This window comes from Physeter macrocephalus, chromosome 14 (assembly GCF_002837175.3).
Source record: "Physeter macrocephalus isolate SW-GA chromosome 14, ASM283717v5, whole genome shotgun sequence".
In the NCBI taxonomy this organism is placed as follows: domain Eukaryota; kingdom Metazoa; phylum Chordata; class Mammalia; order Artiodactyla; family Physeteridae; genus Physeter; species Physeter macrocephalus.
Window position 1 is genome coordinate 101,646,758 of NC_041227.1, and position 18,020 is coordinate 101,664,777.

The 18,020-nt window shown below is 61.0% G+C and overlaps 1 protein-coding gene across 9 annotated transcripts in view; it reads left to right on the plus strand.

Moving 5' to 3' along the window:
* BCAS3 (BCAS3 microtubule associated cell migration factor) overlaps positions 1-11,047 on the plus strand; it is a 576,467-nt gene extending 565,420 nt beyond the window's left edge. For all 9 annotated transcript variants that reach the window (XM_055090058.1, XM_055090057.1, XM_028498857.2 and 6 more), the window contains one exon: positions 10,239-11,047. In XM_055090058.1, coding sequence (XP_054946033.1) covers positions 10,239-10,387 — 149 coding nt within the window. In that variant the 3' untranslated portion in view covers positions 10,388-11,047. The remainder of the gene's footprint in view (positions 1-10,238) is intronic.
* Positions 11,048-18,020: the final 6,973 nt, after the last annotated feature.

An 18,020-nucleotide genomic window follows, 5' to 3' on the forward strand; every position in this document is an offset into this window, starting at 1 on the left:
CTGTGAGACGTGGAGGTCCCAGGGATTCCTGGAGACGGCTCCCAGGCTGCTCCTGGCCTTCTCCATTGCCTCGCCCTGCCCTGACTGTGAGAGGCTCCATTTCCCATAGGGGGCTCTAGGGCCAGGCCAGAGGCTCTCGAGTGCATCCTGTTGTGAGAAACTACAGAGAGGGGATCCCTCAGCAGGGTGTGACGAGACACCGCGCATCTAGGCAGTGGAAGGAGGACACTGGTGTGTCCCCGAGGCGAGCCTGGGTTCGGCAGCCGTGTCCGCAGGGCCGCTCACCTCCCCGCCCCTGCCCAGCCCACAGTGCACCGACTCGCTCAGTCAAAGCGAGCCCGCTGCTTTGGCCTCAGCTGGCCGTCCTCTCAGGTGGGTAAGTGGGACAGCGGGGGAGAGGGCGCGGCACGGGCCCCAGCCCCATCAGCTCTAGAAAACAGATCAGAGCACAGGCCTTAACTGTACAGAACGGGACAGATCAGTGGCAGGGAGGAGATCGGGTCAGACCATGGAATGAGAGATGATGGTGATTTCTTAACCTTGATGGAAGGGGGAAAGCCACATCTTACCAAACTCTTCCGCTGCATCGGAGAGAATTTAATTACATTTGGACATTTGAATGAGAACCAGATGTGGCTCGAGCCCATCAGGCCAGCCGTGTTCAAGGAGCAGCATCTCTCGTGTGGTCCACGGGCCCCTGCGCCGTCTCACAGCCCCGGAGGGCGGCTCGGGAAGACCCCGCCCGGGAGCTCGGTGGGGTCTTCCGAGCTTCAAGGCTGGACTTCAGGAGGCAGGAAGGTCGAGGCTGGCTGCCGGACACCTGGTTCCCTGGGACAGTTTCCAAGCTCTGTGTCCCCCCCAGAGCCATGCTGAGTGGGCATGTTCGCGGGGCCCCATATGCAGACGCACACAAAGGAGGCCCGTCCAGCACCTGGCTGGGCGTCCTCTACCGCCACACTGCCCCCCTGCATCTACCTCAGATGGCATCTGCCGCAGCTCTGCCCCCCGTGTTGTGCTGCTGGCCTGGAGCTAGAGGGGGCATTTTGGGCCCTCCTGGGTGAGGCCCGCTTCTCCAAGGGCCTCAGCCTGCTGAAGCATCAGAGATGGCAACCCCGGCTTTCTACCCAGGACCCCACTGCAGTGAGAGTGGTCTCTCCCACGCGCTCCGGGCGTATCCTGCTTCTTGAAGCACCTTCACATCCTCTTCTCTTTAGAGCCTCACACGCCCCGTGAGGTCTGCAGAGCAGCCCCTCCCCTCCTGCCTGACAGATGGTGATGCAGATGAGAAGTGAAGCCACTTGCCCAGGTCATTCAGCACGTCTGCGGCAGAACTGGGGCTAGAGCGAGTCCTCCTCCTCCTCGACATCCACAGGGAGGTTCAGCTCAAGGCTGCTCCTACATCTGGCTGATCTCAAGCATGGTTTCAGCCAGATTTATCACATAACTCAAAACCAGGGATCCGTGAGCCAGGTCAGCTCAGCCTTTGCCGTCCCCAAGTATAATATGCTGTGAGAGGACATACTCTGCCTGGGTCAGGATTTAAAGTTAGACAGATGTAGTGACACCGAGAGGGTCCCCGCACATGGGGCACTGGTCGAGGTGACCTGGGTGGGTGATCCTGCCCTCTTCTCCTTAAGCCAAGACTTGAGAGGGCTTGGGTCACATGGGTTGCCTGAGAGCGGCTTGTGGCAGCCTTTCTGGTCTTTCCCTGGCTGGGGTTGGTGCCCTATCATGGCTGTTGTAGGAGGGACCCGGGGAAAGGCTCCAGCCCCCAGACAGGCCAGCCTACCCTCTGGCAAATACCACCTAATTCTGGGAAGGGATCCGGGGCTGGGTTGTGAGCTGCTGTGCCTGGAACTCAGATGCTCTGCTCCCTTCCCCACCCCCAGCACGCGCGCGCGCGCGCACACACACACACACACACACACACACACACACACACACACACACACACACACACACACACACACACACACGCAGAGCTGGCTCCAGGGGAAGAGGGGGTGGAGGATGGAGGATGCCCTTCCTCATTCTTCAGCCTCCATCCCTCCCCCTCTTTTTTCTACTTTGAGTCTCCCTTCCCCAACATTCCAGCATGCTCCCCTCCTGTCATCCCCACTGGACCCACCAGGAATTCGAGACCTAGCCTACCTCTATGCCCCTGTCTCATGTATTAATGCCAGACTGGCCTGCTGTCATGAATAGGGTTTCCAGAGGCCTAAGGACCTTTCCTGTTGGAGGGAAGAAAGGTGATGTGCCTTTTCCCCAGTTTCTCTGGGTGGAGCCTAAGGCACAGAGAGGGCTCTCCACTTGCCAGTTTCCTCAACCATCCTTTCCAGGTATTGATCATGACTTTCACCTTCCAGGGAGGGGCCAGTGGATGCCCAGAAGGGTCTGAGGTCTCCTCGAGGCCTCAGGTCTCCCCCCAAAACCCTGAGGTTATTAGGCAGCTGTGCGTGGCCCCAGTGGCCAAGGGACACAATTCCAGGTACCTGAGCCACGAGCAGCAGATATTTGCCCTTAATGTTTGGAGCTGGCAGCGGGGGAGGGGTTGGTAAGGGGCAAGGCAGGCCATGTAGCCTTGGCCTCACCCTGTGACGTTCTGGGTCTCAGTACCTGCGGGAGTCAGGAACAAGAGCTGGGCAAGGAGATAAGAAAGCGTGTTTGTGGGAGCCCTGTGGGTTGGAAGAGACTCCTGCCAGGAGGGAAGGCGTGTACCTGCCCACTGGCTGCAGGACTCGGGCCGTTGGCACAAGCTCTCAGGGACCCCAGGCTGAGTGTGCAGTGAGATGATCAGAAGTAGGTGGAATCAGTGGGCCAGGGCTCTGTGCTCAGACGCAGGTGTGAAGCCCTGGAGATACCCAGGCCGTTGTTAGCTATCGTCTCATCCACTCCCTCATTCCATCACCCAGACCAGGATCCCCATTATCTGAACTCGGAAGGGCCTTTTCATCCTCAGCCCCTCAGCTTCGAGAAACTGCCCTCCTTCCTTCCACACGTGTGCCTGGGAGGGGAATAAGAACCCCTGCTGGAGGAGAAAGGTGATACCTTCTCAGCCCTACCCCCCAGCCCCCATCCTTCCAAGACCTGGTGTTGGTTGATGAAGAGGATCCCTGGTCTCTTGGCCTCTCTGCAGGCTCTGGAGCCTGAGGGGGGTGCCTGAGGGTGGGATACGGCAGGGCTGAGGGGACAGGAAAAGGGAAGGTGCAGGGGGGCCGTGCAGCCTCAGTTCGGTGTGTCAAGGTGGGAAGAAAATCGAGGCCTCCCTACCGGCTGTCTCCTTTAACTGCTGCCCTTTTAACCTCCTAAAAAGTGCCCTGGGGCTGAGGCTGGCTCCAACCCAGAGTGTGGTCTGTGACAGAGCTGTCAGGGTTTCCAGAAGCCATCTCAGGCAACTCCATCTCCGTCTCCCTGAAGAGACCCCCACCTCCCTGAGCCACTCCTGTTCTCTGGAAGAGAGCGCAGTAGTTTCCAGGCCCAGGGCTGGTGTAAGACAAGCAGCCCCTAGCCGTGTCCACCCCCTGTTGGCCTCCGGATCATCTCTTCGGGTTCCAGCACCAGGAAGCTGACAAACCTCCTGAACACGCAGGATGCAGTCAAGCCCCCCACCTCCTTAGCGCCTCTCTCCAAGCCCCAGCTTGCATAGCTGGTCCCAGGCCCTTGTTGGCAGGCCCCTTGCTGACAAAGTCGATTGCTTGAGGCAGACCCCGTTGAGATCCACTTGCTGAACTTGAAGCAGTCCTGTGGTCCCCTGGTCTCCTCGCTGTATATCCCCTTCAGGGATGATGCTAAAAATTGCTAATCTCCTGCTCAGAGGACCTCCTTCCCCACACCCCACTCCCTGACCTCAACCCCCCCAGCCAAGAACCCTCGTGGCAGAAGGGGACGGAAGCCATTTCCGTTTGCAGACATCCTCTGAGCCAGGCACTGGGCAAGATGGGCTAGTTTGGCTGACTGTTCCGTGCTCTGGGGCCACCCACTCCCCTGGGGTACCACTGAGCCCAACCCGGACAAGGGGCTTAACCACAGGCCGTGCTGACGGGGGAGAACTGGGAGGTGGACGCAGGAGGGAAAAATCAATGCACGCCAACAGGGTTGGAGATTTATTTTCCAGCTCGGAAGAGGGTATTTTCAAAGAGGCAAGGGGGGAAATGAAAAGCTGTAAACACACATCTGCCATCTTCCTCTTCGGGCCATTTCTTGATTAAAAAGAAAGACTCTTTCCCAAGATCCAGTGGGGAAGGGGGAGCGCGAACTGGTGGGGGCCCGGATGGCAGAGACACCTGCTGGGGAGGGAAGATGGGGAGGGACCCCGAGGTCCTGTGGATAATCACAAGCCCTAATACAATTGCAGCAATAAGAGTAACTCACATTTGCTGATGGGAAGCTTTAATAAGCACTTTAGGATGCGCTCTACATGCATTGTTTAATTTAATTCTACAACCGCACTATGAAAGAGACACTGTTACCCTCCTGCGCGGGAGACTGAGGCACAGAGGTTGAGTAACTTGCCCCAGATCTCCCAGGTAGCAGGGCCCAGAGCCTGTGCTCTTAAACCACTTCCCTCATCTGCCTCCCCAGCCTGGGCCGACTTTGCCCCCCCGCCCTCCTCAGGCCCTTGAGGCTGAGGGGTAGGGGTGGGGGGCATTCCCCCTCCTCTCTGCTGGAAGTGGGTGCCGCCTAAGACCCCACCCCAAGGTCTAATCCTACTCCCCGCAGGCCGCCTGGGGGGTTAGCTTGGGACGGGGGTGTGTGGCTGCAGCCAGGGCCCCATGGAAGTGCTCTGCAAATCCCTTCACTCAGCCGCACCGTGAGGGTGAGCGTGCAGAGCTGGGCCGGCTGGGGCCTCTGAGCACGCCAGAGGGGCCCGGCGGTAAATGCTACTCCTTCTGTGGCAAGGGAAGTGCCAGGGAGGCCTGAGGACTGAACCCCAGGGGTCCCAGGGACCCTCCACCCAAACACACACACAGAACTGCCCTCACTGACCCCATTATGTCCCGGAAACAGACCTTCCTCAGCCGAGTCCTGAGACGGGCTCTCCACAGTGCCCTCACCCACCAGAAGCCAGAGGGCCTTCCCTCGGGGTCTCTGATAGGCCAGCCACCCTCACTGCCATCCGGCCTGGAGGAGGCCTGGAGAAGGTCAAGCCCAAAGTAGGACTTCACTCCTGACCTTCCCCCTGGGGTCTCCTGCCCTCCTGGGCTCCCCCAGCTCCTCCCAAAGCTCACACAGACCCTGTGTCCTCAGCGTTTCACCCCCTCCCCAGGGATCAGGGAACCAAGACCATAGCGCTTAGTAAAGTGACTGTTCCTGTGAAGAGAGACCTGCGCCCAGTCTGTCCCCAAAAGTCCCTGCCTTACCAGGCATTGGACGGCCTCAAGGGAGTGAAGGGTCTGTACCCAGGGGAGAGGACGGTCCCAGGGAGAAGGAGCTCCAGGGTGAAGCAGCCTTGGGGACCAGCACTCCAGAGGGGAGGACCAGAGAGAGGGGCTTCTTCCTGCCCTGCCCCCCGTGCCATCTCCTGTGCCGTGTGAGGTCTCCTTCCTGCCCCATCCTCTGCCTCTCCCCGGGTGCAGCCCTGCCCTGCTCATCGGCACCCAACCACAGCTCCCAGGACCCAGTCTGCTGCTCCTGCCTTTGCAAAGGGGCCTCAGTGGCCTGCTGGGAGATGAGGGGCTGGGGTGATGGTGGAGTGAAGGACGGAAGACAGGCTCCCTCAACCTGCGTGGCCCAAGGTGGGCCAGCCAAGCTCCTGGCTCCTCACACGCTCCCTGGGTCTCCGTTGGCATACACGCCCAGGGAACCAGGGTCGCTTCTCCCTAACAAGGCCAGCCACCTCTTTGCCCCCTTCTGGCACCTTCGAAATTTGCCAGGCTCCATAGAGAGTGAGGGCAACACGAGGGCTGAGCTTTCTCGGTCCTTTGCTTACTTCATGAGAGCCAAGGCGCCTCCTTTGTGGTTGCTGCTCCTTCCACTGCCCCCCTACCCCCCGGGGCTTACCCATCCTGGCCCAGGGCATAGAGGGGCAGCAGGCCCATTTTCCAAAAAGAGCCAGCAGGGAATGGGTGGACACAGCCAGTGGTGAGCATTGGAGCCAGTCTTAGCGGTTTCTGGAGTTGTCACATCACCGTCCTGGGGCCTGCAGCGGCCCATTTCTCTCTCGTGGGGGGTTGTGTACCCAGAGCCAATGGCTTCCTGCTCTTCCTTGGTTTTGCTGCCTGCAAGATGGGGAGACCAGCACCCACCTCCCAGGCGCACAAAGGCGCTGGAGAATGTGAGGTCATAATAAGATTTCCTGTCTGAGTCCAGTCCATTATCTAGGAGCTACTCCTCATCCCCTACCTTGCTTTGAGGCCTGGAGAGCAGCCTCCTTTAGAGCTAGCTTCTTCCCACCGGCCAGAATCCACATACTTCTGCTGAGTGGGGAGGCTGCCGGGGATGCTTGCTTAATCGCCCACCACAGAGCCCCCAGCTCTCTCTCCTGCAGCCCTGGCAGGTTTCTGGTGGGCTTTCCCCACAGGTCCACCTCAGCTGCAGGAGAGCTGTTCAGACCCTGGGGACTGGGGGAGGAGGGCGGCAGCCGGAAGCTGGGCCGCTGAGTCAGAACATCCGGAGGTGTCCCCGAAAACCCGGCCTTTCTCTGTCTCCTCTTCCTCTCCTGGCATCGCACTTCCATCTCTGGGACCCCCAAGACTGGTCCCCACGCCCCTACACGTGCACGTCACTGCAGAATTCTGCTGCGAGCCTGCCCTCCTCCCAGTGTGACTTCCCCGCACCTCCCGATACCCTCTCCTCCTGCTTGCAGAGGTCAGTGTACTTCCCCGTCGTTCTCCAGGTCTCTTCCCAAAAGATTCCTCAATGCTTTTCTTTTCACAAGGGAAAAAAAAAGGAAAAAAAAAAAAAAAACAATGCCAACAGCCCAGCGTCCGTGAGCAACCCAACAGTAACAAAGCATGTGTTCAGGATGGAGGAAGGTAAGGCCACACGCTTCCGTTTGCCACTTGCTCTGAGGGCTGGGCGGCTGGGTGACCTGAGGGGCAACCGTGTGTGCACCCCTCCTGCACATCCACATCCGCTTCTGCGCACGCTCACTGTCCTGTCCCAGTGAGAAGACAGGGGTTTGACAGAGGCATGTAGGAAGTGCCCAGGCCCAGCCGGGCCCCTGCTTCTCGTACTGGCAGTCATGCTGCAGAAGAAGCGCCACATCTCCTTACCACATCATTCACTCATTCACTCATTCATTCGAGAAATGTTTTTTGAGCACCAGCTGTTTTCTAGGCCCTGCGGTTGGCACTAGGGAACACAGAGAGAAAGCACAGAACCGGCCCCCGAGAGACCCTCCGCCTGGATGGAGACACGCGTGTGAGCAGGCGGGGCACGGGGTGCTAGAGGGCCCGGGGCAGGAGTCGGTACACAGCGCAGTGGGGCCTGGCCGGCTCTGCCAGGGGAACAGCACAGGCTCGTGCTCGTGCTTAGCTTCGAAGATGAGTAGGTGGCCTAAGGGCCTAGGGAGCCTGGGAAGAGCTTTTCCGTCAGAGGGAGTTGGATGAGCACCGGCCCAGAGGCCTAAGGCAGCCTGGAGAGGCCCCCACGCTGCCCAAGCCCATTACTGGTTCCCCAAATCCACTAACAGGTGAGATTAGTGAGGTCTTGCGGCGGGGGGCGGGTCAGTCATGGAAGGCAGTTCGATAGACCTTATCCTGAGGACCCTTAGGAGTCGATGAAGATTTTTAAGCAGAGGAAAAGCAAGATGAGGTTTGTGCTATAGACCGAACACTCCGTCTTTGGGATGCAGTGGCTTGGAGAGGGGGGTCTGGAGGTCAGGAGACCAGTAGAGAGCTTTGGAAATTATCCACGCAGGAAGCACAGGCCTAACCCGGCAGTGGCCGTGGGCACGGAGAGGAGGGAAGAGGCCCGGGGAGACGTACGGGACATAAATTCACCAGAGCTCGGTCGCCCTGGGAGGTGGGGCCACTTCCCTCACATCCCAGGCCTCACTGGTAAAGAGAAAACACGAGCAGGAGAGCTCAGGCTCTACCTGGCCCCCAAGAGCAGCAAACTCATCTTGTAAGTCCCTTTGGCAACCGTCCCTGCACTGTCACGGGATGGGACGACGGGCGTCCGCCCAGACTCGCGGGGTGGGGTCCCTGCGGGCCTGTGCTGAGGGGTCGAGGGGGTGCCACGCTTGGTCCTGGGCTCCCGGCCCCTCGGCTTCCTCGTTAGTGGGGCTGTGCCGGTGCTGGGCCTCCAGAACGTCGGGCCTGTCTTCCAGCTCCGGAGAGGTGCCAACCTTCCCCATGCTGGTGGCCTTTTCTGCTCCTTCATGTGGGGCCTTCTTCCTTGGACCTGGTGTCCAGAGGCTCAGGAAGCCCCTGCTCGTCTTGCTGCGGCCACTGCTCGTCTCTCCTGCCCTCCTGGCCCTGCTGCCAGCGCCCCCTAGTGCTGGGACGGCCTGCACCAGGGCCAGGGCCTCTGAAATCAGAGATCTCCCACAGACTCCTCGGCTTGCTTGCGGGGGAAAGAAGGGAGCGGAGGGAGCTTTCTCCATACAGAAATCCCGGGGCCTGTTCTTTGCTTTCCTGTCCTGTCCCTCTCTCAGCACAATGGCCTGGACTCCCAAATGAGGGTGAGGCTAGAGGGAGATCCACATCTAGATAACTCTTGACTTATCTCAGGGTTGGGCCCAACGGGGCAGCCAGTGTCTCTTGGAGATCAGGGGCCATCACCAGGCCTGTAGCCTGTGTCCACAGCCCCCATCTGCTGAGGGGTTCTGGTGTCCAGGCACACACACCCAGCCTGGGCCTGGGCCTCGGGGTGGTGCCTGGTGCAGCCTGAGGGCCCCTCACGCCTCACACAGGACCGGCAGCCCGCTCTGAAGGAGGGCAGCACAGATTCCCCCAGCCCGTTCTGTGGCTGCCTCTACTGGGTCACCACGGTGCTCTGGGGGTCGCCCGCAGGGAGTGGGGGTCAGTGGTTACTTCCTGGCTGACTGGTGGTGGCCGGCCCAGGAGTAAAGGCCATGACCCATTCCCTAACCAAAGCCAGCTGTGCTGCGTGTGTATGGTGGCAGGGAGCCAGGGAGCAGGTGCAGGCTGGAGATAAAAGAGACCGGACAAGTGTAACATTCGAGCACACCTTGCTGTTTCAGATGACTGCATTGAGGTCCTGGGCTTCTGGAGTGGACACGCAAGAACCCCTCAGTCCCGGGCAGGTGTACCTTGGGGAAGGAGAGGTTGCGGGTACCACATCTTGGCTTGGGGCCCAGAGTTTGCCCAGGGATGTGTGTGCCCACATCTCAGAGCCCACTGTGAGGGAAAGGGTATAGGAACTGGCCACTTTCAAAAAGCCAAGAAGTAATTCTCTCTTCCTTGCATTTGGCATGCCAGGAAGTCTGTTCCCAGCCCACCTACCCCAGTACTTGTCTTGGATCAGGAGATGGTGGGGCAGTTGAGTAAGTTGCCCAGAGTTGAATGAGATGGAGCCAGTTGCCATATCCAAGGTGGTAGCGTGGCTGTGTTGGTGGCCAGGGAGGGGGCAGAGGAGGAGATGGGAGCCTCCCTGCCTGCTTCCCAGGTTGACTCAGCATAGAAATTCTGGGGGACCTCCAGGACACTTGGGAGCCCAGAGGAAGGGAGAAAAGAGGCACTCCAGGCGCGTAGGCCCCTCTCAAACCTGGCATTCCCTCCTGAAGGGAAACAGGACACTTTCCAGGAGGTGCCACAGATGGACCCGGGCCTGGCCAGCAGGCAGATTGTGTGGGTGAGAACGAGTGAGCAAGTGAGTGGCTAAGCCAGGGTTGAAGCTCCCTGGCAGGGGTGGGGAGGGAGACAGATCAGGTAGGGAAGCGTCGGTCCTTCCCATGTCCTGGCTTCTCCCCTCCTGCCAGACTTGTAGCTCCAGGACAGGAGCCTCTCATGGAGTTGGGGGAGCATGCTGGCTGAGCATATGCCCCACGTATGGCGGTGTGGTCCAGACAGATCATCAGGGCGGCCATACCTCTGGCTAAAGGGGCTCCCACAATGAGGGAGTAACTGGAGCCCGCCAGCCAAGGGGGCTTCGCCCTCCTCCGGGTGAGCCTCCCTGTGACCCGAGCTGCCACCCGGCCCGTCCTTCCCCCCGCAGAAGGACGTAAATGGACCCAGGATGGTGCCTCAAGACAGGCAGCCCGGCCCAGGGGCTACCCCCGCCTCCCCAAGACTGCACTCTGACTGGGCCTGGCCCGCTCTTCTGTCTTGCAGAACTACAGCGAGAGGGCAGCATCGAGACTCTGAGTAACAGCTCGGGTTCCACCAGCGGCAGCATCCCGAGAAACTTCGATGGCTACCGATCTCCACTGCCCACCAATGAGAGTCAGCCCCTCAGCCTCTTCCCTACCAGCTTCCCGTAGGTACCAGCAGCCTGCTTCTGACTGGCTGGCCCACTCACCTGCTGGAGGGAGGGGAGAAGTCCCCTCTCTGGTCCTGCCCTTCGGACTCTGCTCGTCTTTTACCAACCACCTTCCCCAAGCTTCATGACAACAGCCGCCCACCCTCCCTGGATTGAGAAGAGACCCTTCTCCAAAGCGCCTCGGCTCACTATGACCTCTGCCCCCATCAACGGGGCCGTGGCTGAGAGAGACTCTGCAGAAGCTCCGTCCCCTCCTCCGTTTGCACACAATGTCCTGCATTGGACCCGCTTTTGTATTTTCTAACCACACCCTTGGGGGGCCTGGGTGGGGCGAGGGTGGGTGGTCCGGCGGGCACTTTGGCCCTGAGCGACAGCCCCGGCTCACTCCTGGCTTTGGCACACGCTGCCCAGCTTCCCTTGGCCAACCTCCTTCTGGCGCTGAACTGAGGCCCAGAGTATTAGGGAAGGAGGAAGGAAGAAGAAGCCCCCCTTCCTCTTTTCTTTCCCCTTTGGCTCATGGAAAGGATTTGTCTTTCTTGTCTGTAAGCCCTTTTACCCTGGTCCTGTACTGTTCAGTGAAGGAAACCCTGGTTACTGAGGCCCTGTCAAAAAGTGCACGTCTTGTTCAATAAATCACGCTGCAGTGGGTGTCCATCCCTGAGTTGCTGGGGTCAGGGTCCTCTCCGAGCGCTGAGCAGAGTCCTGTGGGCCTGACCGTGTGTCCCTGCTCCACACGTGCGGCTGAGGGGGAGTCAGGGAGCGGGGAGGAAGGAGAATGAGGATGTTTACTCTTGAACTGGGGTAGCGTCTGACTTAAATCCATGCTCTGCCCTTCTTGCCTGTTAGCAGAGCCACTGAGTTCTGGGGGCACCCCAGGCCCGGATCCGCGCTGGCTGTGGCAGTCAGGGCTGGTCAGGTCCTTGGCATGTGCTTCTGGGCTGCTGTGGGAAGGAGAGCCTGATGAAGACTCTGGCCTCATCTTTGGGACAGGCTCCCTGTCATTACCTGTCTTCAAACACAGAAGGTGACGGGCGGTCAGGTGAAGGTGGGTCTCCCAGGAAACCTGGCTGGAACCTTGGATGACAAGTTCCTGATGTGGTTCCCCTCCCGCCTCCCAATTCTGGACCTAAAGTGAATGGCAGGAAGGAGACAGGCGCAGGGGAGCGAAAAGGGGTATTGAGCAAGAAGACGAATGCTAGCCCCAGTCCCGCCTTCCCTGAGACCCCGGAGAGGCCTGGGAGGATTGAAGAAAACCCATTGATCCAGGTGTGGTTTGGGGTGAAGTTTAATGTAACAGCCACAGAAGAGTTGAGTTCACAAACAAGCAGGCCTTCCCATCCAGCCGTCCAGCCAGAGCGGGGGAGCTCCAGGGCCCCCGCCCTCTTTGCACGCACCCCATCCAACCCTGGCGCCTGAGGAGAGATTAAATCTTCAGTGCCCTCCACCCGACCAGTTGGGCACGCTAGTAGAAGGGGGACCTGAATCACACTCGGCTCTGAAGGCTGAGTAGATGGCCCTGCATAGGGTGGCTGAAGCCAGTCCCTCCTGCCTGGGAACCTGCGGGGTGAGGAATCACATGCCAGAGTGAGGCATGCTGGGACCGGAAGGAGGCCTGGGCCCAGTCGGGGCTGCGGGAAGAGCAGCAGCTTTTCCCGTTCCAGCCCAACTGGAGACACTGATGTGCCTGGCATAACCCCCACCCCAGCCAGAGCAGCGTTTCAGTCAAAAGGGGACAGGGAGGGAGGGAGGGGCGTGCCACCAGACTGCCTGTGCACACTGGCCGTGGCCTGGCTCCTTGGGGATGGGTCCAGAGCTCAAGGAAGGGTCGGGCCCTCTGAACCCACCCTAGGGCACGTGGATGGGGCAAAGATGGACAGCCAGGAGCTCTCTCCAACCACGCAGGGGACCGGCTGGCAGCTTAGAGCCAGGAGTCCTCCCTGGCTCAGCCCTTTCCCTCCAGGGGGTGCAAAACAGCTGTGGCCTCCTTCAGTCAGGGAAAGCGGTGGGTGTAGGGCTGGACTTGCCGGCTGAGCTTGCAGGACAATCTGGTTATTCATCTGCTTACAGCTAGGGCAACTCTTTGAGTATGTGGGGGAAGGGGGAGGATAAGAGAGGCCAGATAAGCTGGCCCCATGGCGGCTGCCACTGGAGCTGGGGTTATCAGAGAGGCCTTGGGTCTGGCCCCCGGCTAATTGGAGAGGTTATAGACCCTGCCACAGCCTGTAATCAGCTGGAAGTGAGACTGGGCCCCAGGGTGGGGGGCTTTACTGCCCACTGGCCCGGGAGCAGCCAGCCTCCTGTCCTCTAGAGATAACACCCAGGGCAAGCTCCACCTCACCCCGAGCAGCCCCAGCAGACCCCCATGATGGCATTACCCTAGAAGGCTGTCGGAACATGCATCTAACTGTGGCCTGACCAGGTGACCTTGAGGAAGCCATGTGACCTCCCTGATTCTTAGAGCGCTACCTGCTCAACAGGCAAATCACTGTGGACTTTCTCTCAACTTGATGGAGAAAAAATACCTTCATGGTTTGCGAGGAGGCTGATGGGAGCTGGGGTGGCAGTTCAGGGAGGGAGGGCACTGTCTGGGATTGATTGGAGAAATGGCCCAGTGGTCCCAAGGTAAATTCAGGTGCACTGAGCTCTGTCAAACACTAGTGTCGGCTCCTCTGGAAGCAAGCAGAGGCCAGAGCAGGCAGCTGCCAGTCTAAGATTGGAAATGGTTTCTCACTGCTGAGTTTTCTGATTTTCACAGATCAGGGAATCTCTAAACTAGAAGGCACCCAAAAGAGCACCATTTGGTTCTCATTTTGCAGATGAGAAGTCTGAGCCCGAAAGAAGCCTTGCCCAAGGTTAGGAAGTCACACAGCTAATCTGCTGACCCCTGTCTGCTCCATGCTGCCTCACACGCCCAGGCCAGTTCCCTCAGAGGAACTGCATTCTGCACTGACCTCCCTGTCCTGGGCCCGCACACAGTCCAAGACTCTGAGGCCACTCACCCCCATTCCCTACTCCTAAGAGCATCCAGCCCTGGCCCCTGGCTAGCTTTGAAGCTGCTCCTTTGTCCCCGTGTAACTGAGAAGGCAGCCCCCTCCTGCAGACCTAGAGCTGGAAACTCTAGGGGCCGAAGGGAAGAGCATCTTGTACCGTCTTGTATTCAAAGCCAGAGCCCAGCCTGAGGGTGGGACCTGCAGGAGCAGGTGTAGCTGGTGGGACAGCAATGACATCACCAGCTTCTAAGGAGTGGCCTTGCTGTTTCTTAAGGTCTTTGGGTCCCATCCCAGCTCTGCCACCGGTAGCTGTGTGGCCTCGGGTAAATTACTGCACCTCTGGGCTCATCTGTAAAGTAGGGGGAGGGGAGCACACCCAGCGGAGAAGAGCAACAAGGTCCAAGCAGGCAAAGAGGAAGCTGCAGGTCAAAAAAGTAAAAGATTGGTTGGAGGCCCAGAGGCTGACCGGAGGCCAGGTAGCTCTTTGGCGGGGAGAGGGAGGGCAGGTGAGGCGACGCTGGAGCCCGGATTGTCGAGAACTACCCCCGAAGCTGCTCCAGGGAATCATGGCCCCCGCTCCAGGCAAAAGCGTTTCTGCGAAAGCTAATCAAGAGCCCGGTGAGCGTGCGCAGGCCAGCCCCGCCCCTCTCTCGCAGGTGGGCTGGTCCTAGGGGGGTCCTTTTTGTGCTTTGCCCCCCTCTCTCAAGCCACACAGCAGCGTGGCCTGTTCACTCTGCCACGATCCCAGGCACCCACACCCTTGATCTCACACCCGTGCTCGTCCACGCACTGGCAGGTTCACAGATGTGCACCTCACTTTTACCGACTCCTGCGTCCCAAGCGGACTGCTGCGAACCGAACACCTCGACCCCAGAGAATAGAATAGTCTGGAGCTCTCAGGGTTATGGAATCCCCAAAACTCTGGGGAGGTTGTCCAAAGTCCGGCGGGGATGAGTCTTGGGTTGCCGGGCCCTGTGACCTTGCTTGCCCTCAGGTGCAGAGCGACGACCCCTTTCAAGGGCCAGGGCTGTCCCGCGCCAGACCTGCCAGCCTGGGCCTTGCTTTCGCGTCAGCCTGGAAGACTGACGACTGGGCCGCAGAGGCCGTGCTGCCCAGGCACTTGCCGGGACGTAATCGGAAGAAGTGGCCCCGCCGCCTGTCCCGGCGCAAGGCATGGGCCACAACGCAGCCGGGAAGAGGTCGCGCCTCCCGCTCTCCCCGAGCCCCCCGCCCCATCCCAGCCACTTGGCCCGACCCTGCGCGGGGTAATTGGGTCGGGAGGGAGGCGACGGACGGGCGGCGACTCCAGAGAGACTGCGAGCCTGTCAGCCGCAATTTGTCTAAGTGGACGGGACAGGCCGGGCCGCTGCGGGCCGGGGTCATCGAGGCCGCGGCCCCCACCCCAGCCAGACCCGGGACCGCGGGGGAGCCGGGCCGGCCACTAAACGGGGCTGGCTGGCGCCAAGGCTCCGGGAGGCGCGGGTCCGGCCGGGAAGCCGGGGATGGGGAGCAGCTCTGTCTATTCTCCCCTCCCCTTCTTCCTACACACACAAGCCAAGACGGGGATGGACGCGCCCAGTGGCACCTCCACTACTGGTCACCGGCATAGGGCCACACACGGCACCCGAGCTTAGCCCGGGCACACTCATAAACCACCGCGCACTCAGTACCAGTCTCACGCCAGCGCCCCGCTACCCGGACGCACGTCCCCTCTGCCACAGGACCATACACCCCAAGCCATCACTCCACGTAGGAGCACGCAGATCCACGCCCAGTCACGCAGACCAAGACACCGGGCGGGGACCAATCCCGGGAAGGTCCCAGCACTGGCCCTTGACCCCGCGAAAGGTTACGGGGCCAAGGACGGACGGCAGCCCGGCCGGGCTCGGGACCACGGCCACACCCGGCCCAGGCCGCCCCCGCCCGATTTCCGGGTTGCGGGAAGCACAGAGCTTATTGAGCGCGTGCAACGGGCCGGAGGCCCGAGGCCCGCGCCCGCCCGACGCCCGGGCCCTGGACGGCCTGGGAGAGGGAGGGGCGGCTGAGCGCGCGTCCCCCGCCTGTCTGCGGGGCCCGGCCGATGCGAAGTGACAGGGGCCGGAGCTTTGCTGTGGAGCCTCGGCCGCCTGGCGCCAGCCGCCCCCGCCCGTGCCCTCCCCCTCCAGCCCCGGGCGGCTCGCGAGGCGCCCCCCAGGGCCTCTTAAAGAGACACGCACTCTCAGCCCCGGGGACCCCCCAGAGGCGCCTGTTCCCGGGAAGAGGAGGGTTAGACCCGGGGCGGGAGGGAGGGGCCGAGCGGGAGATGGGCGCCGCACGGCGCAGCACCGGGGCCTCCTGGGCCTCCCCTTCGCGGGTTTTCGTTGAGCCAAGGATATTCCTCACTGGAGAGTTTGGCTGGAGGTGTTGGGGGTAAGGGGAAAGGGGGATGGAAATTCAGAATATTAAGAGCGTTTGTAGCGACCTCGGGTCGGTTGCGGGACGACGGGGCAGGGCAGACGATGGGGTCCGGGCCGGGAAAGAGCCTGTGGCCGCCGGAGGGCAGGTCCGTGGCCCAGTGCTTGTGGCCAGGTGGGACTGTGGTCCCCAAATGCAGCCGCTGCATCGTCGCCGCGGGGTTTCTTGGGCGAACAACCCGTACCAGCGTGTTTCAGACTGCCTGGGCCGTGGACCCCGGACCAGCTACAGACCTTCTCCAGGAAAATGTCCAAATTGCACACACTTAGGTGTACTACACGCCATTATTGCAAGTTCGAAAGTACGTGTACACACACGACTTGGCGAGTGCATGCACGGATTCCCAGGCCTGTGCCCGGATTCCTGGCTCCGGAACGCTGCCCTGGCTATTATCTGGTCACCTCACCAACTGCGCAAACCTGTCCACACACATCCATCCCCAGGGGCAACATCTCGCCTAAGACGGAGCCGGCAGGAATTCGCCTGTGCAAAGCTGCAACGGATCCTGCCCCGGCTGCATAGACTGCGCAGCGCGGAGTCGAAGATTCGTTCTGGACAGAGAGGAGGCACTAAGAGAGGAGCGACCCAGTAGAGAGTGAGGTCGTGAAGAAAAACCCTTCGGGGGTGGCGCCCTGTTGCACGCTGGGTAGGGGGGTAGCGAGGTCTCCGGGGTCGGCTCAGAAAAGTAGAAAAAATGTTCGGGGAGGCCAGACCGCTCCGGCCGGTCCCCAACACGCACTGCCGGGGTAATCAGATTTTACACGGCAGGTCTGCGGGTGCAGCGACACGATTCCCTGCGACTGGTATGCGCAGCGGATGGGACACTGTTGGATGTGGGCTGTACGCGCCCACAACGCCGGCGCAAACCCGCTCCGGCAGAACTCACCCGCCTTTGCACTGGTTGTGCGGGCAGGAGTGTCACCCGTGTCTAGTGCGTGGTCCGTGTTGCCTTCACAACGCGACCTCCAGGAATCAGTGTCAGGCCTGAGACTGATTCAAGGCAGGTGTGTAGCCGCTTCACTGGGAGCACGCCTTAAGTTCGGCTCCCGCTGCGCACAGAAGGCACCGCCACAGTGGGCGCGAAACACACACACACACACACAAGGGCGGGAGGCAATACTGGTGCTGCCTGAGAACGACTGCGGCAGGCGGGGGTAGGAGGGGGGGTGTGGAGGCTTAACCGCAGGTGCGCACAGACGCTCAGACCCCCACACTCGTTACCCGGCATTACTGAACCTGGGAGATGTGAGCTTTCGAGAGCTGGAAACAAATTCTAGGAAAGTGGAGGAGAGAGGATGCCGGTGTTTAGAATGAGGGATACTTGTGTCTTTGGTACCGGATGCGGCGAAAATTCGTTGGGTCGCGGGTCAAGAACCTGGGGGCTGGATCCGCCCGCGCCTTGCCGCCCTGTGCTCGGCGGAAGGTGCACTCACACCTTCCCAGCCCCGAGGACCCGCTCTCCCGGCAGTGGGAGAGCTCTGCTTAGGTCGGGGACGCAGGCGGATACTGAGCTGAGTCCAGGGCTTTCCCGGAACTCCCGGTTCCTCCTGAGGCTTCCTGTGAGGGGAGGCGCGGGCTAAGGGGTCCCCGCGTTTCCCGAGTGAAAGGCCGCGTCCCGCTCCCGCCCACGCCGGCCCCTCCAGGGCTCTGCCACGGCTCCACTCACCGGCTCCCGCCACCTGGGTTCCGCTCCGGGACCTCGGCAGCCAGCGCCTCCCGACTCGCCCGCCCACCGGCCTCTCTTTCCAGCACCCGCAGCCTCCCTCCGGAGTGCAGGGGCCCGGGCGGCGCCACGGCCGGGAGCGGGGTCGGAGGCCAAGCTGGGGCGCGGGCCAGAGCTGCCGGGCCGCCGGGCGCGGGAGAAGGAGGGCGCCCCCTCTCCTCTCTGGGCCGTGTCAATGCTTTGCACTTGGGGCGGCCTGCGGCTGGGGGTCTTTCCCAAAGGCCCTGGGACCCGGGCGCCCCCCGCCTCAGGCCCTTTCGGTAGGTCGGGTCGGCCCGCCGCGCTTTCCTGTCCGGGCGCAGGCAACCGCGGGCGCGGGCGGCGGGGTGGGGGCCGGGGCAGGGGGAGGGGTCTCGGGGCTCGCTGGCCCGTCATTGGTTAATATTTTATTCTGTTGACATGTTTTCTTACTGCTGAGGCTTCCGACACCTTCTCCCCGGCCCCCCCTCCCGGCCGGAGCTTGGCCT